The sequence below is a fragment of the Saccopteryx leptura genome, chromosome X (assembly GCF_036850995.1).
Source record: "Saccopteryx leptura isolate mSacLep1 chromosome X, mSacLep1_pri_phased_curated, whole genome shotgun sequence".
Classification (NCBI taxonomy): domain Eukaryota; kingdom Metazoa; phylum Chordata; class Mammalia; order Chiroptera; family Emballonuridae; genus Saccopteryx; species Saccopteryx leptura.
This window is the reverse complement of record NC_089516.1, coordinates 64,131,039-64,156,936: the sequence shown is the minus strand read 5'-3', so window position 1 is coordinate 64,156,936 and position 25,898 is coordinate 64,131,039. Positions and strand designations below refer to the sequence as shown.

At 36.6% G+C, this 25,898-nt stretch overlaps 1 protein-coding gene across 5 annotated transcripts in view; it reads right to left on the bottom strand.

Moving 5' to 3' along the window:
- PHKA1 (phosphorylase kinase regulatory subunit alpha 1) overlaps positions 1-25,898 on the bottom strand; it is a 158,884-nt gene that overhangs the window by 4,863 nt on the left and 128,123 nt on the right. For 3 of the 5 annotated variants that reach the window (XM_066356844.1, XM_066356847.1, XM_066356846.1), the window contains 8 exons: positions 25,449-25,528; positions 23,224-23,302; positions 22,558-22,687; positions 20,095-20,196; positions 18,885-19,000; positions 17,035-17,085; positions 5,105-5,275; positions 2,676-2,729 (listed from right to left, as the gene is read on the bottom strand). In XM_066356844.1, coding sequence (XP_066212941.1) covers positions 2,676-2,729; positions 5,105-5,275; positions 17,035-17,085; positions 18,885-19,000; positions 20,095-20,196; positions 22,558-22,687; positions 23,224-23,302; positions 25,449-25,528 — 783 coding nt within the window. The remainder of the gene's footprint in view (positions 1-2,675; positions 2,730-5,104; positions 5,276-17,034; positions 17,086-18,884; positions 19,001-20,094; positions 20,197-22,557; positions 22,688-23,223; positions 23,303-25,448; positions 25,529-25,898) is intronic. The other 2 variants (XM_066356845.1, XM_066356848.1) reach the window with 1 other exon arrangement.

Here is a 25,898-nt window from a genome sequence, read left to right as displayed (position 1 = left end):
TTTTTTTGTTTTTCTTTTTATTTAGAAAATTACATTTAACATAGGTTATAAGTGAACATTTCTATAGCATTTGAACAGTTGTATACCTATCACCCGAAGTCAAATCATTTTCCATCACTTATATTTGTCCCTCTTTACTCCCTTCCTTCCATCCTCTCCTCCGACATCCCCTTCTTCTTTGTAACCACTTCACTTTTATTTATATCCATGAATCTCATTTTAATATCTCACTTTTGTGTGAAATCATATACTTCTTAGCTTTTTCTGATTTACAAATTCACTTAGTATAATGTTCTCAATGTGCATCCATGTTGTTGTAAATGGCAATATGTCATAATTTCTTATGTCTGAGTAGTATTCCATTGTATATGTGTACCACATCTTCTTTCTCCAATCCTCTATCAAGGGACACTTTGGTTGTTTCCATGTCTTGGCCAATGTGAATAATGCTGTGATGAACATGGGGATGCATGTATCTTTGCATACCAATGTTTTTGAGTTTTTAGGGTAGATACCCAGTAGATGGATTGCTGGGTTATATGTTAGTTCTATTCTTAACTTTTTGCGGAAAATCTAATAGAACTTATAATTGTGTATACATGATGATCAGAAGCTGATTAAGGTCGGTTTAGGCCCTGGGTGCAGAAGAAAATATTGGGCCCCATAACAAAAGAGAGAGAGACAGGGAAAATAAAAATACATGTTAGCCATATTTTTAAATAAATAAAAAATATTATTTTTTATTATTACTATTAATGTTAAAATTGCACATATGAAACCAAACTTGGTGTCTTTAGAAAAAAGTGTAAAGTTGAGGTTTGCAGGGCCCTTCAGAAGTCAGGGCTCAGAGCACGTGCCCAGTGCGTCCACCGTTAAACCCGCCTCTAATGAGGATCACAGGTATGTAAAGTACTAATATACTTTTAGGTTAAAAGTGCATGAAGAAATAAATATAAAGTTTTTTATGGTGAAGGGGATTGGGGAAATTTTTTTGGCAAAATTGTACTGATATAGGGTGGCAATATAGATTTAGAATCTGAAATCCTGGCCTCAATTCCTCTCTTTGGATAATTAATCTCTGAATTTTTCTTATTTTAAATCAGGAACTACAGCCTGACCAGGCAGTGGAGCAGTGGATAGAACATAGGAGTGGGATGCGGAGGACCCAGGTTCAAGACCCTGAGGTCCCAGCTTGAGTGCGGGCTCATCTGGTTTGAGCAAAGCTCACCAGCTTGAACCCAAGGTCACTGGCTTGAGCAAGAGGTTACTTGGTCTGTTGAAGGCCCACGGTTAAGGCACATAAGAGAAAGCAATAGATGAACAACTAAGGTGTCGCAATGAAAAACTGATGATTGATGCTTCTCATCTCTCTCCGTTCCTGTCTGTCTGTCCCTATATATCCCTCTCTCTCGGTCTCTGTAAAAAAAAAAAAAATCAGGAACTACAATCTCTTTCTTAGCTACCTCGCATATTGTGTAGAAGATCAAATTAAAGAACGTGCTCTAAAGACTCTTAAAGGTACCATTCAGCTATGTATTATTATTAATGCTATTAACATTTCAATCTTGCTTAAAAGTAGGGGAGACAAATAAAGGACACAGTGTTCTTTATTAGAGGAAAGAGTGAAGACTTGAAGCGTAGCATCAGCTTTCCGTACTGCCCCTCCAGACATCTGTAGCAATTCCAGTGTTTTTGAGAATTTCCTACTGTTCAATCTTACTATTTCTACCTTGTTAATTCTAACTTCTTTGTGGATTTTGCATAAAAGCAATTTCTTTAACATTCCCATATGTTTGGGAAAAAAGTGAAATATGAAAGTGCCTGATAATCTATGTTTGTGGTTCATGGCAAGGTTTTCCAACCATGGTTATATTTTGAAAAGTACAGATGATCAGGCCCCATCCCTGGAGACCATAATACAGTAAACTGGAGATAAGAGCTCAGGTTACTGTGACATATAGTTACAGCTATATGGACCACTGGTTTCTGATCTAATAGTGTACAAGCATCCTACTACAGAATGTGGGGATGTGAAGGACAGAGGCATGAGAAGTCATTCACTCTTACACTTTTATCCTGTCTACCTTCTCTAAATCTGGCAACACTCATAAATAAGCCTAACTTAGTCAATAATTAAAAGTTGTCTTGCAGTGGCTGGTGGCTCAGTGGATCGGCCCAGAGTGTGAACATCCCAGGTTTGAAATCCGGTCAAGGCACATATGAGAAGCGACCATCTGCTTCTCCATCCTCCCTATCCCCCTTCTCTCCCTCTTCCCCTTTTGCATCTAGTAGCTCAATTGGTTCAAGCATGGCCCTGGGTACTGAGGATAGCTTGGTTGGTTGGAGCATGTCAACCCCAGGTGCTAAAAATAACTCAGTACTCGAGAACTTCCCCCAGATGGGATTGCCATGTGGATTCCAGTTTGGGTGCATATGGGAGTCTGTCTCATTATCTTCCCTCCTCTCACTTAAAAAAAATGGAAGCTGTCTTTATATAACTAATATAACAATTATTCCGGCTCTATTTTTTAAAAACATTCTCTCCTTTCTTCAAATGCATTTCATGTTCAGTTGATTTATAAAAGCATAGATCTGTTATTTTGGAAAGTGACCGCTGAAATCCTTGAGGCAGACACGCTCTCAATCACATAAACGTGAAAGACACAGAATCTTACCTCTCTAGTAGTTGAAGAAGGAAGAACAAAACCTTCCACAGAAAGTCCGTGACACTGCAAAACAGCAAAAACACGTTGTCACTAAGGGTATGCTGACAACTGGAAGGCTGTACAGAGATACCTAGTATTTCTAAGGGTGCTTCACAGGGTAGAAGCTGAGTAATCACACGCCAGTAAAAGGCCCTGCAACTCAAGTGTTCTTGCCAAGGGGTTGTGATTACTATTTGGCAAGAAGCAGGGTTGAGCTACAGGAGGCTTAAACTTCATCCTCTATTTAGGGGAGTGAAAAGAATATAAAAGGTCTACCTATGGTGCCAGACTTGTCTCAGAGATTCAGAGACTATGTGGGAGGATATGATCAGTCCCAGAGCCAACACAAATAGGCTTTCAGATTTTTAGGCTGAGAAAAAAACTCAAGATATGCATTTAATAGACATGCACAGTTACTATATTTTCTAGTTAAACATCACACATCAGCAGTCCTGATTCTCTCACTCCACTCTACTTCTTTTATAGCACTTGTAATCTTTTAACATTTCCTATAATTTAGTTATTTTTATTTGCCATTTATTGTTTGTCTCTCCCTAGTTGAAGGTAAATTCCATAAGATCAGAGATTATTGTCTGTTTGTTCTTTGCTATATCAACTCAATTACTAAAAAGCAACAAGAATTAATGACTCACCATTTTAGATTTTAATTAAATCAAAATATTATATTAAACCACATTGAATTGAAATATTTCAATACAATAGGTTTATCGACTCTTCCCAATACCTGTATCCATGTTCCATAAGACTTTGTATAGAAAATAACTAGCCTTCAAGTATATGTGCACTGTGACTATGTTATATTCATAGTCTGAAAAGAATGGAAAAAGAGAGAGCAGTTGTTTTTTCTTATTAGATCAGCATTCCAAGTCCAGGTTTTGATTCTGCCACAAAATACCCAATCTTCCTACTCAGATTTAAAATGTCTTTCTCTTGTATTCTGACAGCCTTGTGGTTTTACATCTTTATCATAACACATTTTGACCCTGCATTATAGCTGCTAATTAAGATAAATATGGATTGCCTGACCAGAAGGTGGTGCAGTGGATAGAGCATCCGACTGGGATGCAGAGGACCCAGGTTCAAAACCCTGAGGTCACCGGCTTGAGCGTGGAATCATCTGGCTTGAATGGAGACTCGCCAGCTTGAGCCCAAGGTCACTGGCTTGAGCAAGGGGTCACTCGGTCTGCTGTAGCCCCCCGGTCAAGGCACATATGAGAAAGTAATCAATGAACAACTAAGGAGCTTCAACAAAGAGCCGCAACGAAGAATTGATGCTTCTCATCTCTCCCTTCCTGGCTATCTGCCCCTATCTGTCCCTCTCTGTGTCTCTCTCTCTGTCTCTGTCACAAAGAAAGATAAATATGGATTAAACTCCTTAGGGACATGAACAAATACCTTCCTGGTATTTGGGGTATAACTACTTAACACACAACTGTGAAATTGATTTTCTATAACTGGAGAGATTAAGTACATATCTGTCACCACTGTGCATAGAAGTTAAATGGAAGAAAAGCAAGTGTTAGGCACTATATATTTGAAAGGAAAATTGACAGAACTGACAGTCTAAGGAATTAGCTACTACCTTTCCAAAAGATCACATGATTCTGTCCCCGAAAGAATACTAGTATGCTAAGGGGAGAAACATAACTAAAGGTTTTGAAGTACAGGATGAAGTATTCTTCAGGTTTTTGCCAAGGGCAATGAAGCAAAAAGTGGCATCTTAGAGACTATGAATGAGACCTATGAATGAGTAAAATGGTCTTTTGGCCTTCTAAATCTGTCACAAACATAATTGTATAATCTCTTTAAATGTCTTTGGCAAACTAAGCATTTGAAACAAAAACAATATTATTCATACCAACAAAGTGTATGGACTATTAACATCATCATCATTTTTCATTTGTTTTGTAGTTTTTACCCAAGAAAATTACAGGTCAGAATATCTTACACAAACTCCTCAGATGCTGCAGTTATTTTACTATAGTGGCATTTGTTTATTAATAGCACATTGCTACAAATAATATTTTCACTCTGCAATAGCTACAAAGAAAGTGAGCTATTTATCACCAAATTCATTTGATTAACAACAAATGTATCATGATGTATCACAATGTCTCACCAAAAGCAGAGAAGTGATGATTTCTGAAATCTAATTTATAAACAACGCCATAGCAACAACAGTAGAAAGAGACTAATTATCAATAATGTCAAAATAACAAATCAGTTCTTTCATTTTTATGTTTTCTTCTAGGTTCTGTCCTTTAGCATTTGAGTTCTATATAATTGCAGTGACATCACAGTCATGTCATATCTCAGCCAAGGAGAATGAGGACTTCAAGGGGGAAAATAAGGAGATATCTGTAATGTGTTATGCTCACCTTCTGCAAAACTTTCCATACTTTCTGATAAAATCCAATTGGAACTCTGTTCAGTGCTCCGTCCAGCCTTCTTCGGCGTTGCCATTGACCTTGACGATTATCCTTCAATGTCTGTTGATCATGCGCACTAGGAAAGAAGCCACTACTTGTAGTCACAGAGGTTCCAGGTGACTTAGGAGGAAAGGAGAGGAAAGAATATAAATCAAAAGTTATCTCTGTTCCTCTGATAACATTTTATTGTGCATTGAATAATAAAAAAATCTGTAGAATTATAAGCCACATATTAAATGTAACACCCAATATAAAGAAGTTATGGTGAAGCCAGTAGACTTATGAGTAGCTAGCAGCAATGTAAAATGGTACAACTCTTTTAGAAAGTAATCTTATAACATATAAGAGCCATAGAAATTCCAATACATATTAGGTTTTTAGCTGTCTCTTTCCCTGGTTATCAGTTAAACTTCTAGCTGGTCTATAGCTTAATTTGTTGCTGTTAGAACCTGTAACACAGCCTCAATCAATTTAAAAGAATTAAAATCAGAGAAAGAATGTTCTCTGACTATAATGACATTAAATTAGAAACCAATAACAGAAGAAAATTTGGGGGGAAAATTTTGGCAGGTAATTTATAAATATGTGGAAATTATAAAAAACATCCCTAAATAACCAGTGGGTTAAGAAAGAAATCACAATGAAAATTAGTAAACATTCTAAGATAATGAAAATGAAAATACAACATACTAAAACTAATGGGATGCAGTTACAAATGCTTAAAAATAAATTTGTTATGAATGCTTGTATTAAACAAAAGATCTCTCAAATTAAGGACCAAACTTTCCACCATAAGACAATGAAAAAAAGTTGAGCAAACTAAGCAGAAAGCAAGGAGAAAAAATAAAATAATAAAGATTATAGCAGGAAGAAAAAAATAAAGAATAGAAAAATAGAGAAAAATAAAGAAAACCAAAATGTTTCTTTGAAAATAAATATTGACAAATCTTTAGCTAGATGGAATCCTTCCCCCCAAAAGAGGAGAGATTCGATGTATTCAAATGAGAATAGAGAGAGGGGTCATCATTTTCAACTTCAAAGAAATAAAAATGATTATAAAGTATATAACATCAGTAGCCATTTGTCAAAAAATTACATAATGTTTATGAAATGGAAAAATTCCTAGAAAGACACAAATTATTCAAACTGACAACAGCATTACAACAAAACTACAGATCAATATCCCTTGTAAACACATATACAAAAATCCTCAGAAGGCCCTGGCCGGTTGGCTCAGTGGTAGAACGTCAGCCTGGCGTGCGGAAGTCCCGGGTTCGATTCCCGGCCAGGGCACAAGGGAGAGGCGCCCATCTGCTTCTCTACCCCTCCCCCTCTCCTTCTTCTTTGTCTCTCACTTCCCCTCCCGCAGCCGAGGCTCCATTGGAGCAAAGATGGCCCGGGCGCTGGGGATGGCTCTGTGGCCTCTGCCTCAGGCGCTAGAGTGGCTCTGGACGCAACAGAGCGACGCCTGGGAGGGGCAGAGCATCGCCCCTGGTGGGCGTCCCAGGTGGATCCTGGTCGGGCGCATGCGGGAGTCTGTCTGACTGTCTCTCCCCGTTTCCAGCTTCAGAAAAATACAGAAAAAAAAAATCCTCAGAAAAACACCAGCAAACCGAATTCAGCAATGTAAAAAATAAGATTATGGAGCATGATGAAATAGGGTTTATTCCAGGAATAAAAGGTTGTTTTAACATCTAGACATCAATTAATGTAATACATTATATTAATAGAATAAGAATAAAGGATAGGGACCTCCTTGTCTAATATAAGACATCTACAAAAACACCACAGCTGAAATATGAACGGTTGGAGAGGGACAATTTTCCCCCCTAAGATCAAAACAAGATAAAGATGTTCACTGTTGCTACTTCTATTGAACATTGTACTGGAGGTTCTAGCTAGGACTGTTAAGCAATAAAAGAAATAAAAGTCTTCCAGAGTGGAAAGGAAGAAGTAAAACTATCTTTATTTTCAGATGACATGAACTGATAAATGAGTTCAATAAAGCTGCATCATAAAAGATCAACATATAAAAATCAATTGTATTTCTAATAGATAGTAGCAATAATCAATCTGAAAATGAAATCAGAAAATAACTCCATTTAAAATAGCATAAAAAGAATAAAATATTTAGAAATAAATTAAACAAAAGAAGTGTAGAACATATACTCTTAAAACACACTAAAGACCTAAATAAATGGGAAAAAAATCCTATGTTCATGGGTCAGTTAATACTGTTAAGATGGCAATACTCTTAAAATTGACACACAGATTGAGCACAATCTTCATCAAAATACCAACTGGGTTCTCTGCAGAAACTGATATTCAAAAGAAAATTCAAGGGATCCATGATAGTTAATACAATGTTAAAATAGAAGCCCAATTTTGGAAGATTTACAATTTCCAACTTCAAAATTTACTGCAAAGCTACAATAATCAAGATTGTGTCATACAAGCATAGGCTAGGCATATAGATAAATGAAATAGAATTGGGAATTTAGAAATAAACCATTATATTTTTGTCAGTTAGCTTTCAATAAGAGTGCCAAGAAAATTAAATGGAGATAAAGATAGTTTTATTTTTATTATTATTATTATTAAAGAAATAGTGCTGGAAAAACTGGATATTCACATGCAAAAGAATAAAGTTGGACCCCCTACCTCACACCATACACACAAATTTGAATCTAGGTGGGTTATTATGGAGAAAAGAGTTACCATAGCAGGCCAGAAGTGCTGCTCCCGAAAAGGCCTGTTATAAGCTTGGCCCCTGGCTGGCATTTGGAAACCTGGATTTTTGGAGGGTTCCCACATTTCACAGAATTGATACCAGTGGCTTACTGTGCCTAAACTGTTTGTGCAAACACTATAGTTTCTGTTGAACACTTGCTTTCCCTCTTGGGAGTCTGGAGTTTTGGCATGTGCCAGACAGAGGCTGTTTATGTGAAAGCCCCCAATAAAAATTCTGGCTGCTGAGTCTTTAATGAGCTTCCCTGGTTGGCAATATTCATAAATGTTGCCACAACTCATTTGCTGGGAGAATTAAGCACATCTTCTGTGACTCTACTAGAAGAGTACTCTGAAAACTAGTGTCTGTTTTCCCTGGACTTTGTCTAATTGATCTTTTCCCTTTGTTGATTTTGCTTTGCATCCCTTTGCTGTAATGAATCTTAGCTGTCCTGCGAGTCCTCTTAGTGAATTATAAAATGTGTAGGTGGCCTTGGTACCCCTACCATAATCACAGACTTAATTTTAAGAGCTAAAACTATAAAACTCTCAAAACAAAAAATAGAAATAAACCTTTGTGATCTTGGCTTTGCCAAAGCCTTCTTAGATATGACACTAAGAGAAAATATAATTAAATTGGACTTAATTAAAACTAAAAACTTCTTTGAATGACACTATCAAGAAAGTAATTTGGTGGTTGATGTTCTCCAGAGGGGACAAAAGAAATGAAAGTGAAAAGACAGCCCATAGAATGGAAGAAAATATTTTCCAATCACATATCTAATGAAAAATTTGTATCCAGAATATATTTTAAAACCTTTAACCCTCAACAATAAAAAGACAAGTAACAGCCTGACCAGGCGGTGGCGCAGTGGATAGAGCGTTGGACTGGGATGTGGAGGACCCAGGTTCGAGACCCTGAGGCCGCCAGCTTGAGCGTGGGCTCATCTGGTTTGAGCAAAGCTCACCAGCTTGAGCCCAAGGTCACTGGCTTGAGCAAGGGGTTACCCGGTCTGCTGAAGGCCCACATTCAAGGCACATATGAGAAAGCAATCAATGAACTAAGGTGTCACAACAAAAAACTAATGATTGATGCCTCTCATCTCTCTCCATTCCTGTCTGTCTATCCCTGTCTATCCCTCTCTCTGACTCTCTGTCTCTGAAAAAAAAACAAAAACAAAAACAAACAAACAAACAAAAAGACAAGTAACACAGTTAACAAATGGGAAAAGGATCTGAATGAAAATTTACCCAAAGAAGGTAAGAGCCAAAAGGTACATGAATAGATACTTCATACCATAAAGCATCAGGAAAATGCAAATCAGAACTATAATAAGATACCACTTACATCCACTAAAATGGCTAGAATAAAAAAAACAATTACATGGGGTTTGGGAAGACGGCAGCAGAGTAGGCAGACGCACAGACTCCCAGCTCTCACCACCAAACTGGAATAAAAATCAATTTAGAAACAATCAGCATGAAAAACCAACTCTGGACTACAAGAACAGCTCTCAAAAACCAAGGAGCAAAGAAGAAGCCACAACAAACCTGTTAGGGAGCACCTGAATCTCCCCTGCTTACAGGAATGGAGGTGGGGGGTGAGGCTGAGAGCCCAGAGGGGCTCTCACTTCAGGGAAAAAAGCAGAAAATACTGCTCACAGCAACTTGCCTGGTGACCAGGGAGCGAGGTGTGTTGAAAGGACCGGCTTGTATTCCAAGAGGAAAATGGAGAGAGAGGGACAGACGGTGAGGGGCAGAGGAATGCAGGCGATCACCTAAAAAGCTGACTCATCCAGTGCTGGAGGTGGCCATAGCTGGGGGAGGGACTGATCCTTCCACATAACACAAGATTAAGTGCTTCTGGATCACAGATCTCTAGACATCTCTCCAGTTCCAATCAGCACAACAAGACATAGCTGAAAACAAGAAGTGGGGAGGAGGGGCAGTAACTCAGGTATCCATGGAGATCTGAGATACACCTCCCCCTACTGAAGCTGAGAAAACACCCTGCCCCCAGAGAGATAATCTGGTAGAAGAGGCCTTCAGAGTCTCAGGTTACACCCATCAGATTCCTGGATACAGTTTCAAGGAAGCCCCCTGCTGAGATCAGTAAACAAGACTTATTATCTGTTAAGAAAACAAACAAATCAAGACTTCAAAGTGGCCCAAATCTGAAAGTGGATTACGAATAATAGCTGATGCTAACCCAAGAAGACCTAGAAATAACACAATTGAAAACTGGAGGCAGACAACACCAAGCCTAGACTCTACCAGCTCTACAAACAAAACACCCAAACACACAGACATAATGAGAAGACAAAGAAGTGCAATCCAAATGAAACCACAAGAGAAACCTTCAGGAGATGAACTGAGTGATATGGAAATAACCAAACTTCTGGAGGCGGAGTTCAAAATAATGATTGTAAGAGTGCTTAGGGATTTTAGAACAATGGATGGTCATAGGAACACATAAATAAAGAAATAGCACGTATAAAAAAGGATATTGAAATATTAAAAAAGAATCAGTCAGAGATGACAAATACAATATCAGAAATGAAGACCACAACGGAAAGAATTAAAAAGAGGATGGATAGAGTTGAGGATCAAATCAGCGAGTTGGAGGACAACTTGAATGAAGGCAAGAAAGCAGAGAAGAAAAAAGAAAAGAGACTCAAAAAGTCTGAGGAAACTCTTAGAGAGCTCTGTGACAACATGAAGAGAAATAACATCCACATCATAGGGACTCCTGAAGAAGAAGAGAAAGAACAAGGGATAGAGACTTTGTTCAATCATATCATAGCTGAAAACTTCCCTCAATTAAGGCAGGAGAAACTCTCACAAGTTCAAGAAGCACAGAAAACTCCATTAAAGAGAAACCCAAAGAAATCTACACCAAGACACATCATAATTAAAATACCAAAGCTAAGTGATAAAGAGAAAATATTAAAAGCTGCAAGAGAAAAAAAAGCTATCACTTACAAAGGAGCCCCCATAAGGATGACATCCGACTTCTCAACAGAAACACTTGAGGCCAGAAGGGAATGGCAAGAAATATTCAAAGTAATGCAGAACAAGAACCTACAACCAAGACTACTTTCTCCAGCAAGCCTATCAATTAAAATTGAAGGAGAAATAAAAAGCTTCCCAGACGGAAAAAAAACTCAAGGAATTCATTACAACCAAACCAATGCTGCAGGAAATGTTAAGCGGCCTGTTGTAAACAGATCAAAGTGGGAAAAGAATATAGCAAAACAGAAATACAGCTTTAAAGAAAAAAAGGCAATAAACAATTACATATCAATAATAACCTTAAATGTAAATGGCTTAAATGATCCAATCAAAAGACATAGGGTAGCTGCATGGATATGAAAACAGGACCTGTACATATACTGTCTACAAGAGACACACCTTAAAAAAAAAGATGCACATAGACTGAAGGTAAAAGGATGGAAAAATATTTCATACAAATGAAAATGAAAAAAAAGCTGGGGTAGCAATACTTATATCAGACAAAATGGACTTTAAAACAAAGATAAAGAAGGCTACTACATAATGATAAAGGGAGTAATCCAACAGGAAGATATAACTCTTATGAATATCTATGCATCTAATATAGGAGCATCTAAATATATAAAGCAGACTTTGATGGATAAAAAGGGCAAGATCAACAGCAATACTGTAATAGTAGGGGATTTCAATACCCCACTAACATCACTAGATAGATCCTGAAGAAAGAAAATTAACAAAGAAACAGCAGACTTAAAAGGACACACTAGATCAACTCGATTTAATAGATATCTTCAGAACTTTTCCCCTAGAGCAGCAGAATATACATTCTTTTCAAGTGCTCATGGTACATTCTCTAGAATAGACCACATGTTAGGGCACAAAAGTAGTCTCAACAAATTTAAGAAGATTGAAATCATATCAAGCACTTTCTCTGATCACAATGGCATGAAACTAGAAATCAACCACAACAGAAAAGCTGAAAAACTCTCAAACACATGGAAACTAAATAGCAGGTTGTTAAATAATGAATGGATTAAGAAAGAGATCAAAGAAGAAATAAAAAAATTCCTAGAAATAAATGACAATGAGCATACAACAACTCAAAACTTATGGGACACAGCAAAAGCAGTCCTGAGAGGGAAGTTCATAGTACTACAGGCACACTTTAAGAAACTAGAAAAAGCTCAAATAAACAACTTAACCCTGCATCTAAAAGAACTAGAAAAAGAACAGCAAGTAAAGCCCAAATGTAGTAGGAAGAAGGAAATAATAAAGATCAAAGCAGAAATAAATGACATAGAGTTTAAAGAAACAATACAGAGGATCAATGAAACTAGGAGGTGGTTCTTTGAAAAGGTAAACAAGATCGATGAATCTTTTACTAGATTCACCAAGAAAAAAAGAGAGAGGACTCAGATAAATAAAATTAGAAATGAGAGTGGAGAAATAACAACTGACACAACAGAAACACAAAATATTGTAAGAAAATACTATGAAGAACTGTATGCCAAAAAGCTAGACAACATAGATGAAATGGACAAATTCTTTGAAACATACAATCTTCCAAAAATCAATCTGTAAGAATCAGAAAACCTAAACAGAGCAATTACACCAAATGAGATCGAAACAGTTATCAAAAAATTCCCAACAAAGAAAAGTCCGGGGCCTGATGGCTTCACAAGTGAATTCTACCAAATAGTCAAAGAAGAACTCCTATTTTTCTCAAGCTATTTCAAAAATTCAAGAGGAAGGAAGACTTCCAAGCTCTTTTTATGAGGTGAGCATATTTCTGATTCCAAAACCAGGCAAAGACAACACAAAGAAAGAAAATTATAGGCCAATAACCCTGATGAATATAGATGCTAAAATCCTCAACAAAATATTAGCAAACCGGATCCAACAATATTTGGAAAAAATTATACACCATGATCAAGTGGGATTTATTCTGGGGAGGCAAGGCTGGTACAATATTCGCAAATCAATCAATGTGATTCATCACATAAACAAAAGGAAGGATAAAAACCACATGATAATTTCAATAGATGCAGAAAAAGCATTTGATAAAATCCAGCACCCATTCATGATCAAAACTCTCAGCAAAGCAGGAATACAGGGAACATACCTCAACATGATAAAGGCCATCTATGACATACCCACAGCCAACATCCTACTCAATGGGCAAATATTAAAAGCAATCCCCTTAAGATTAGGAAAAAGGCAGGAGTGCCCCCTTTCACCACTCTTATACAACATAGTCCTGGAAGTCCTAGCCACAGCAATCAGACAAGAAGAAGAAATAAAAGGCATTCAAGTTGGAAAAGAAGAAGTAAACCTATCATTATTTGCAGATGATATGATATTGTATATAGAAAAGCCTAAAGTCTCAGTCAAAAAATAAATGAATTCAGCAAAGTGGCAGGATATAAAATTAATACTCAGAAATCAGAGGCATTTTATACAGAAGCAATGAACAATCAGAAAGAGAAATTAAGGAAACAATCCCCTTCACTATTACAACCAAAAAAATAAAGTACCTAGGAGTAAATTTAACCAAGGAGACTAAAGACTTGTAGTTGGAAAATTATAAAACATTGATAAAAGAAATCAAGGAAGATACAAACAAGTGGAAGCATATACCATGCTCATGGTTAGGAAGAATAAACATCATTAAAATGTCTATATTACCCAAAGCAATCTATAAATTCAATGCAATACCAATTAAAATACCAATTACATACTTTAAAGATATAAATCATATATTCCAAAAATTTATATGGAAGCAGAAAAGAACACGATTAGCCTCAGCAATCTTAAAAAAGAAGAATAAAGTGGCAGGTAGCACACTTCCTAATACCAAGTTATACTACAAGGCCATTGTACTCAAAACAGCCTGGTACTGGCATAAGAACAGGCATATAGATCAATGGAACAGAACAGAGAACCCCAAAATAAACCCACAGCTCTACGGACAACTGATATTTGACAAAGGAGGTAAGGAAATACAATGGAGTAAAGACAGCCTCTTCAATAAATGGTGTTGGGAAAATTGGACAGCTACCTGCAAAAAAGTGAAACTAGACCACCAACTTATACCATTCACAAAAATAAATTCGAAATTGATAAAAGACTTAAATGTAAGTCGTGAAACCATAAGCATCTTAGACGAAAACATAGGCAGTATGCTCTCTGACCTCTTTCACAGCGAAATATTTGCTGATTTATCTCCACGGGCAAGTGAAATAAAGGACAGGATAAACAAATGGGACTATATCAAACTAAAAAGCTTTTGCACAGCTAAAGACAATAAGAACAGAATAAAAAGCAAACTACACAATGAAGAACATATTTGACAATACATCTGATAAGGGGTTAATAACCAAAATTTATAAAGAATTTGTAAAACTCAATACCAGAAAGACAAACAATCCAATCAGGAAATAGGCAAAAGAAATGTATAGACACTTCTTCAAAGAGGACATACAGATGGCTAATAGGTATATGAAAAAATGCTCAACATCACTAATCATTAGAGAAATGCAAATTAAAACCAAAATGAGATATCACCTCACACCAGTCAGAATGGCTCTCATCAACAAAACAACACAGAATAAGTGCTGGCGAGGATGTGGAGAAAAGGGAACCCTCCTGCACTGCTGGTGGGAATGCAGACTGGTGCAGCCTCTTGGAAAACAGTATAGAGGTTCCTCAAAAAATTAAAAATCGAACTGCCTTTTGACCCAGCTATCCCACTTTTAGGAATATACCCCAAGAAAACCATAGAACTGCTCCAAAAGGAGAAATGCACCTCCTTGTTTATGGCAGCATTATTCACAATAGCGAAAGTCTGGAAACAACCCAAGTGTCCATCAGAGGACAAGTGAATTAAAAAGCTTTGGTACATATATACTATGGAATACTACTCAGCCATAAAAAATGATGACATCAGATCATTTACAATAACATGGATGGACCTTGATAACATTATACAGTGTGAAATAAGTAAATCTGAAAAAACTAAGAACTATATGAATCCATACATAGATGGTATATAAAAATGAGACTCAGAGACATGGACAAGAATGTGATGGTAACGGTGGGGGGGGATGGAGCGAGGAAGGAGAGAAAGGGGGTTGGGGGAGGGGAGGGGCAAAAAGAAAACCAGATAGAAGGTAACAGAAGACAATTTGACTTTGGGTGAAGGATATGCAGCATAATCAAATATCAAAATAATCTCGAGATGTTTTCTCTCAACATATGTACCCTGATTTATCAATGTCACTGCATTAAATTTAATAATAATAAAAAAAGAAAAAAAACAATTACATGGCTTGCTGAGTATATGAAAAAATTGGAACCCTTAACACATTGCTGGTAAGAATGTAAAATGGTGCGGCTGGTTTGGCAGTTTCTCAAAATGCTAAATATAGTTGCTAAATAACTCAGCACATCCACTCATCGTTATATATACAAAAGAAATGAAAACATGTCCACACAAAAACTTTTACATGAAGGTTCATAGCAGCATCACTCATAATAGCCAAAAAGCAGAAACAATACAGTTGTCCATCAACTGGTGAATGAATAAAATGTGGGCTGTATCGAAACAAGATATTATTCATCAACATAAAGGAATGAAGTACTCCTACATGCTGCAACATAATAATCTTTAAAAAGCTATGTCAAGAATGAAATACATTGAGGAAACTGATTCCTTGAGAGTTTAGATTAAAACATAAAAATAAAATAGATAAAAAGGTGATAGAAATATTTCCTGAGAAAATTTTAAAATGTGACTCCTCACATTTTAATTTGGGCCAAATGCTTATATTGCCAGCCAGTGCTAAGTAAAACAGAAAAGTGCCCTAAGACATTTGTACTGCTTAGTGACTATCACACTAATGTACTAAGTAGATGAACTGCCAGTTGATTGATCTTTATTGTCTTTGTCACTAGCATCATGACCCTACCAGGAGTCGTCAAACTTTTTATAAAAACCGCCCACTTTTGCAGTGCTGGTCAACCTGGTCCCTACCGTCCACTAGTGGGCATTCCAGCTTTCATGGTGGGCGGTAGCAGAGCAACCAAACGGCACCATGATTGGCCCACCATGAAAGCTGGAATGCCCACTAGTGGATGGTAGGGACCAGGTTGACCAGCACTGCAAAAGTGGGCGGTTTTTATAAAAAGTTTGACGATGTCTGTTAGGCTGTTGATAATGGGGACAACCCACAAAGGGTATTCAGATTATTTTTCAAAACCAAATAGCAATACTTTGGTTTTTAGATTTTTTCCTCTATGGCTCTGACCTCCTTTGTTAATATGCATATGATAGGAGTTGGCCAAATCTTACTCTGCTAATTTATCACCCAGTATTTCATTAAGGTCAATAGAAATATCAATATTGTTTCCAATAGCTTTTTTTCCCATTTTTGTTTTTCTGTCATCTGGCCTTAATCTCTTGAGTTTAAGAGATCTGAAATTATAGGCAAGTATGAATCATTGATCAAACCAGAAATATTTAATCAGAGATCAATCTTCCAAAACTTTAAGCTTCATGAGAGGAAAGACCACACTGTTTTGTTCACTACTATATTTCTTGTGCCTGGCATAAAATTGGCACTCATTTAATATTTACTAAATGAATTAATAATCAGAATAGCTAACCCAGTGGTTGTCAAAATTAAAAGTGCATCAGAATCACCTGGAAAGATTATTAAAACACAGACTACTGGGTCTACCCCTAGACTTTCTGATTCAGTAGACCAAGGGTGGAGAGCAAGATTTTCCATTTGTAAAAAATTCCCAGGAGATTCTGATACTATCTAGTACAGTGCCTGGTGTCTAGTAGGCATGCAATTAATTATTAGTTGGCGAATAAATGAATAAACATATACTTAGCAAATACTTATAACGAATTTTGTTTTCTTAGGCAGAAAAAAAAGATTGGAATTGAACCTCTTTTCTTGCCTTATTGGGGGAAATAATGAAAAGATTTCACCATACATTCTTTAAATTGATTTATATTTATTCTAATTCATAATTCATTTTTTTTTCCAGTCAATCAGTATATGTCATGATTTATATAACAATATGTTTAAAGCACATGTGAGTTGTAGGTAATACAAGATAACAGTAATTACCAGAAAAGACGGTGACATCAAATCTATACCCAGGGCATGACCACCACTGGTCTGTAAAAAAAAAAAAAGTTGAGATAACACAATTTTAAAAGACATGAGGCAAAGCAACCATTATTTGAATTACAGATATTCCAGGAACTGGCCAGCATATTATCATTTAAAAAGATGACAAATTCATCTTACTCTAGAAGACATGGTAAAGGATAAAGAAAACTACCTGAAAAAATATTTTTTTTCCAAAAGAAAAGAGGGCATTGGTGAGTAGCAGAGAAAAGAGCTTAGAACAATACAAAACACCAGACAGGCAGGTGGTGATAGATATCAATATTTAGAAATAAGAAAGTAATGAAAATTTATAGCTCTCCATAAAAAAATGATTTTGGTTTTCTTGAAGTCATATAGATAGTGAGTGTGTAAAAAAAGAAATAACTGATATAACTGGGTAGTTTAAGTCCTTAATATCATATTAATCTAGCTGGGAACACAGACTTCAAGTTCTAAATATATAATGGACTTGTAAGTAATACTGTGTAACTATAAACAACAATAAAATGTTTAGCCAATCACTTTCAACCAAAACAAGAATTGTTTGCCAACAACATCAATTTAATTACAGTATGCAATGTAGTTCTTTCACTTCCAGATAGGAAAATGTTCAGATTTCCAAATTATCTGGGAAAAAAACAACCTGTAAAGTGAATGTTTTTCTATCACAAGGTCCACTCTTATTCCATTACATGATATAAAAGTGAAAGACTGATGAATGTTCTTGTTCTTGCATAATATAAACAAAAAAGGGGATCTGATAAGTGTACTCAAAAGAAGTTTATTTCAACTTAAACTTCAAGCTTATTCTTGTCCTAAATGTTGCTGATTCTAAAAAAATTTAAAAAATAAATAAAAATAAGATAAAATAAAACTCTAGTTTGCCTCTCCTCTTCTGTATGTGCTTTAATAATGCAAGCTAGCATACATTTATTTAAAAGAAGGAGGAGGAATAGATTTAAGATTTTCATGAAAAGTGCTATTAAGGGAGATCAAAATTAGTACCTTCTCAAATTGGACTTTAAAATCATATGATTTCCCAGAGTTTTGAAAGAAGCTTTGAAAGTTTGTGTTATTTCTTTGTATAACACAATAACTCATCTAGTCTCATCTGCAGGAAAAAAATGAGTAAGAAGCTACAATATGATCTATGTCGACTCCCAGCAACTCCTAGACTAATATAAATGCTTTTCCTCTATGTGTCCACAACATCTTTCATATACCTCTATCAAGACAATAATAAATATCTAATTTTAGGACAATACCTAAAAACAGATTTTTTAAAAAAGGCCTTCATCTAATCTGGTGTTCTCTCTATTATCTGTTCTTAAAAGTAAAAAATCTAAATGTAGTTTCACAAAGATAATTAATTCCAAAATTACCTGTTGATCCTAACAAAAGGAACTTGGAATTTTAATATCTTGTTATTAGAAACAAATTACTTTTCTCCTAAAATAAGCAAAATAGCTTGGCCCAGAGAAAAGAAAGTTGTCTACAAAATGATGGGTATAGAAGACATTCAAGCAAACTACTCTGTGGCTTGTCAACTTATTTGTTCAAAGGCCAGGAGCTCATGCATGTTATATAAAATTAAAAGCAGGTTAAACTATATTAAAGGATCCCAGGTTATTTATCACCTGACTCTCAGTTGCTATAGACAGACTACTCAATTCCACCTGAAAAACACGTGACTCAAATTAAACTCAGAATATAAAACAAAATACATAATCCCAACAAAGTCTGATTCCAAAAGAATGTTCTTCAACATGACAGTATCTCAGCTAATCTCCCAAATAGTATCATACCTGCTTTATCTCACTTTTTAACTGCATAATCCCAGTTCGTTCAGTTTTAGTTGCTCCAACAGCACCAATCTCATGGATAGAAATGGCAGGGCTGACATTTGAATCACTGGGACGCACTATATAGCACGATAGATTAAAGATAGAGAGGATAATCAGGTTCAGTTTTTTCTCTACCACACTTAAAAGACTTAGATACATGTCTTTCTTTTACTTTAATTAAAAACAACCAGTATAACCCTGCCATTCAAAGTGTGGTCCATAGACCAGTAGCATCAGCATCACCTAGGAGCTTCTTAGTATAATCTTAGTACTTATTCCAGACCTTTGATCCAGAATCAGTCTATATTTTAGCAAGATCTCCAGGTGAAATGTAAGGCTTGAGGAGCACTGCTTTAAAACTTTCTTTACCAATCTAAGTTCCGGTATCCATCCATCTGACATTATATATTTATTTATCCTAAGCTTAAAAGTTGAGAATGGAAGATAACCTTTTTCATTTGCTGTGATGTTTTACATACTCAACACCAAATACCACTATGAAACCGACAAGTTCAGGTGAAAGTTTAATTTCTGATGGGTCCCTACATGTATTTGAATTTAAACATGAAAGGATACATCAGATGTACTGAAGCAGCTACTCACACATGTGTGTGAATGCACACACACAGAACACTGTTAAGTACTATCAGATTATTATTAATTGCAATACAAGAAAGTTTTAGATGAGTTATTTGTTGTCCTAAAGTGGAGACTTCAATTCAGTATAATTTAAGGGAATGGATAGAACAGTTCAAAATAAAACATACAGTAATCTACTTGGTTGGCATTATTATTTAAGGGAAAAAAATGAGAAATACAGTGGTATCCAAATCTTGTTCCAAAAGACAACTTTGGCCTGACGTGTGGTGGTGCAGTGGATAAAGCCTCGACCTGGAATGCTGAGGTCACTAGTTTGAAACCCTGGGCTTGCCTGGTCAAAGCATATATGGGAGTTGATGCTTCCTGCTCCTCCCCCTTCTCTCTCTGTCTCTCTCCTCTCTCTGTCTCTCCCTCTCTCTCTCCTTTCCAAAAGACAACTTTGCTTTTAACTATTTCATATATTGGGGTTCTATTTATTTGGGGGGGGAATTTCTTCTGATAAAAGAAAAAACATTTAAAAATCAATGAGACTTAAACACTCTGAAATGGAAATGCAGTTATTTAGCCTTACCACTTCGTTCTACTCCAAACTCCTTGCCACTGAGAATATGATGCAGGAGGTTCTTCATGGCTGAAGGACTGAGATTCATCAGGCCATCTGTGGCTTCTTCAGCTAGTCAGCAGAAATGTAGGAGCAGAGATATTTCTAATTAGACTTTCTGAGTCACTTCATTGGAAGAATAAAGTAAAATCAATTTCTAATACCATACTGCCTAAGTATTGAGACTAATAATAGATTTATAATAATTTAAGGGCTGACTAACTAGTTTATGGATGAGCCAGGTCCTTGAATTCTTTTTCATCTCCTGTCACACTATAAGGGTACTACTCAGTAGGGTCTTTACGTGAAGGTGAAAGAACACTAGAACTGGACCCAGTCAGAGAAAGGCAAATGGACAAAAATAATCAAAGCTTATCAGCCTGGAAATACAGAGACTTAAAAGAGAATAAATATAAATTCATGAAATTATAAAGAGTATTGAGAAGATATTTTAAACTTGTTCATCAACATCAACCACTAATTAAGAGTTTTCTGCATGTAGGTGAAGATTTTAAGCAAAGTTAGTACAAACAGGTATGACATGATACTTAACCTTGAGAGGCTGACCTATTATTTGGGAGAGATTGGACATGTATACAAGATATACAATAATAAAATACATGCCAACTGAGGGTTGATTAAATTAGTGGGAAATATTGTTTAAGTAGGAGGTAGAGGCCAGATTGTTGAGGTTCTTGAATATCAGACCCAGGGATTTTTTTACTTTATCCTATAAGAAATAAATAGCCATGGTTTTGATGAGTCCACAGGAAAAAGACCATAGTAAGCAACTAAGGAAAAGTGAAAAATGTCTGGGGGTTTATCTGTGAATGAATTTTATTATTTAATAATCAGACCCTCATAAAACATCCCTTGGCACCATAGCTAGAGAATATACATATATAATACATGTATTCTGTATCAGTGTGCTAAACTAGAAATCATTTGGAATCAGGCACACTTGGACTCAATTTCCACTATTTACTAGTTATGTAACTTTGGGCAAGTTGTTAAACTTCTCTGAGTTTGGTTCTATATTGATAGAAGTGTACCTTCTCCAGAGGATTGTTTTAAGGACTGAATGAGATAATGTATGTAAATATAAAGCAAAAAGCAGGGTCTGGCATATTGTACGTATAAAATAATCATTATCTCTCTTCCTCTAAAGCAGGGGTCTCAAACTCGCGGCCCGCAGGCCGCATGTGGCCCGCCGAACAATGTTGTACTGATTTTTTTTTTGTTTTCAACTGCAGTGAGAAAAGTGTTGCGTAACAGTTGCCTTTTGTAGACGTAGTGCGGCCCGCCGAACGGCTGTGATCTTGCTCTGAGGCCCACATGCTGAGTTGAGTTTGAGACCCCTGCTCTAAAGGATTATTTAAATATAAATTATCTCGTGTAATTTAGGTTAGACTCAAACCAATAAATTTAGGTACTTGTGCCTGACCAGGCAGTGGCGCAGTGGATAGAACATCAGACTGGGATGCAGAGGACCCAGGTTCGAGACCCCAGTGTTGCCAGCTTGAGCACAGGCTCATCTGGTTTGAGCAAAAGCTCACCAGCTTAAGCCCAAGGTCACTGACTCTGAGCAAGGGGTTACTCAGTCTGCTGAAGGCCCGCAGTCAAGGCACATATGAGAAAGCAACCAATGAACAACTAAGGTGTCGCAACACGCAACAAAAAACTAATGATTGATGCTTCTCATCTCTCCATTCCTGTCTGTCTGTCCCTATCTATCCCTCTCTCTGGCTCTCTCTCTTTCTGTAAAACAAAACAAAACAAATTTAAGTGCTTGTTAATAGCTCAGTTAAAAACCTTTTAGGGAAATTTAACCTAAAAATGGCTAAAACTGAGTTTAGTGACTGTGATTTTTTTGGAGGGGTATGCAGTCCCTATTTCTTGTTGAAAAAAAATAAATGCCAATAGAAAACACAGTCATGCCACAGGGGTCTGCCTTTCCCCCTTTCACACTTTATACAATTCTGCTTTACAGTTTTAAAGAGAGTCTTGCCAGATAAATATTAACAGAAATATTGCCTTCCTTTATTCAATCTTGATGTTGACTAGCCAGAATACTGACACTATCAACAAACTGATATAATGACTTAATCTGGTGTCCAGAAGCTGCACTGACTCAATCAGAATCAAACCCACCCTGTCTTTTACACTCAAGTTCCATGTATGCTAGGAATTAGGGGGAATGCAGAATTTGGAGTGCAGAGCCCCTAAGAGGTGGAGTTTTGAAGTTGCAGAACAAATTAAATTTGACATAGTATCAGTCCCTTTTCTAGAGATTGAGTAACCCCAGAACAAGATTCTTTATGCAGTTTTTGAACTACTGATAAAATGTTTTAGCATTCTTTCCCTCCTGATCCCAAATTCAACAGACTTACATTAAAAGTGAAGTATGCCTAAAATAGTTACTATATTGAATACCTGTGCATTGAAGGGAGTGGGCCAGTTCTGTTGCCATAACTTGTATGATCAGACCAATTCGAAGTCGAAACATTTCAGCAAAGAGGCCAGGTTGAGTTCGCATATACATGGCTAGATATACCATTATTTCCTGAGCATGGAATGGATATATATATAATGGATATAGACAAAAATTATGGCTCAGACATCCAAAGACCTATTTTGTGGTCAGCTGCCAGATGCATTAAAAACAAGCTTTAAGGCCCTAACTGGTTGGCTCAGTGGTAGAGCATTGGCCCAGCATGTGGATGCCCTGGGTTCAATTCCTGGTCAGGGCACACAATAGAAGTGACCATCTGCTTCTCCCCCTCTCCCCCTCTCGCTTCTCTCTCTCTCTCTCTCTCTCTCTTCACCTCCTGCAGCCATGGCTAAATTGGAGCGAGTTGGGCCCGGGTGCTACGGATGGCTCCATGGCCTCTGCCTCAGGTACTAAGAAGAGCTCAGTTGCTGAGCAACAGAGCAAAGCCTCAGATGGGCAGAGCATTGCCCCCTAGTGGACTTGCTGGGTGGTTCCCGGTCAGGGTACATGCGGGAGTCTCTCTGCCTCCCTTCCACTCACTGAATAACAATAATAAAAACAAGCTTTAAAATATCTATCACTGGATTAGGCTTTATAATTCTGCTCACCTGTGTTAGGATTGAAACACTCATGTCCCCTTCACTGGCTTCATCTATCATTTCAGTGAGCACTTCATACGGCAGAGGTCTGAGGAAGAAGACGGTAAAGAAAGACAAAACCCTGCAACTACTTAGGCCTAAATATATTGAAAAATTTAGAAAGTTCCTCCCAAGTCCAAGTTACTGCCTCAACATCTCATCATTACTGGTAGCATGCTGCTTCTTTCAGTCTTCAGAGTTCATTGCCTCCCCAAACGACTTTGGCCCATATCAACTCAAGAGAGGTCTGCTTTTGCTCCTAACAGACTGAACTGGGGTTGGGTTGCATTTTTCAGGGATTTGGCATGGTGATGGTGCCAACTTGGACTTGGTGAACATGTTAAGGACACTACTCTTTTATGGATTCTTGCTGTATTAGCCAAGAGTTTGCTTAAAGGCTTTTAATCACTGTAAAAAAACAACAGAAGACTGGATAAAGAAGATGGGGCACATATACACCATGGTATACTATTCAGCCATAAGAAATGATGACATCGGATCACTTACAACAAAATGGTGGGATCTTGATAACATTATACGGAGTGAAATAAGTAAATCAGAGAAAAACAAGAACTGCAGGATTCCATACATTGGTGGGACATAAAAACGAGACTAAGAGACATGGACAAGAGTGTGGTGGTTACGGGGTATGGGGGAAGGGAAGGAAGGGGAGGAGATGGGGGAGGGGGAGGGGCACAAAGAAAACTAGATAGAAGGTGACAGAGGACAATCTGACTTTGGGAGATGGGTATGTAACATAATTGAATGACAAGATAACCTGGACATGTTTTCTTTGAATATATATACCCTGATTTATTGATGTCACCCCATTAAAATTAATAAAAATTTATAAAAAAAATAAAAAAGATCTGCTTTTTCCTATCTAAACTTGGATTGTCTTTTCCCTACACAATTTTATTTAAAAGTCACTCTACGATGTCCTTCCAGATTAGTCTTTTATGGTTAATTTATAACATTTGAGAAGCAACTATTATGGCTAGAAAATAATAAATTTAAGCATGCCTTTTGGAAGCCATTATATTGATTTTCTATAGCTTCATCAGTTTATACACACACACACTCATACACATGGATATACACACTTCCTCCCACACTTGTGACTCTCCTGTTGATATTAAGTACTCTGGCATAATGGGACATGGACCATGCCACTGTCTTCTTTCAGACTTTATTACACTTTACAGACACTGTGTTTTCTATCAACATTGAAGTTAAGACCCTCCACCAGCAAAATAAATAAATAAATAAATAAATAAATATATACATTTATAGTGAGCTATATATATATATATGTGTGTGTGTGTGTGTGTGTGTGTGTGTGTGTGTGTGTATGTGGCTCACTAAAGGTTCAGATAATGGTTAGCATTAGTTAAAATAAAATATTATTAAAATTGAGATAGGAATATTGTTCTTTTTAGACATAATAATATTAGAGATTCAGTAGGCTATAGTATAGTGGTAACATAACTTTTATATACACTGGGAAATTAAAAAATTCATGTCACTCATTTTATTGTGGTATTTACTTCATTACAGTGCTCTGGAAACAAACCACAATTTTTTAAGGTAAACCTATAGTCCCAAATTAATTCCAGGAAGATGTTATGGGCTGAACTGTGTCCTTTCAAAGTTCATATTTTAAAATCTCAATCCTAGCACCTCAAAGTGTAATGACCTTATTTGGAGATGGTTATTATGTGGGTCCTAATCCCATAGGACTGGTGGTGTCTTTATATAAATGGGAAATCTGGACACAAATACACACACACAGAAAGGAAATATAAAGAGGCATAGAGAGAAAACAGTCACCTATAGGGCAGGAGAGAGGCCTAGAACAAAGTCCAAAGAACAGCTGAAGTTTTTTGTGGGTGCTAATTGCAGTTGCCTGGTTTATTTGTTTTTGTTTTGAATGGGAGGGTTTGGAAAATCCAATAAGAAAACAAAAACAAACATTAAATTTTAAAAATGCAGAATTTGACTATTTGAGTACTACTCACTGAGTTTCCTCTTATTTACTCTGCCCTGTTACTATCAACATTCTCATGCCAATAAATTCATGCACATAGGACATTATCATTAATTGACAGATTACAGCAAGAGAACTGGGGTCAGTTCACACAACTCCTTGAAGACTAAGAGAAGCTTGATCAAATCAAGTCGGAAACTATACTCACGCAGAGATAGTCTTCTCTCGAGGTTCTGGAGGTAGTCCCACTGTCAAATGTTTCTGGTGGGAGAGAAGGTCTGTGCAGGCCTAAGGGGAGACAATATAACACCATTATCCTTCCCATAACACCTCAGACTTCCATGAAAATTACTCTTTATTGCTTAGAAGCTGTTGTTCCCCCTTAATTTAATGACACAACAAACTGTCTTTCTCAGGAAATATCCTGATCAGAAAAGAGGGATTTCTAGAAAGGAACAATGAGGTATTTAATCTCATAAGAGATAGGAAGTTTTAACCTCACATAAATGAATTCTTAAGATCTAGAATTCTTATAGTTTATAACATCTCTATAAGTCTACAGTTTATATGCTTCAGTGTTGTATATTTGATATTCACAAACAGAAAGCTAACTAAATATTAGAAACTTTATGTGGGAAAGACAATACCTAATGATTAG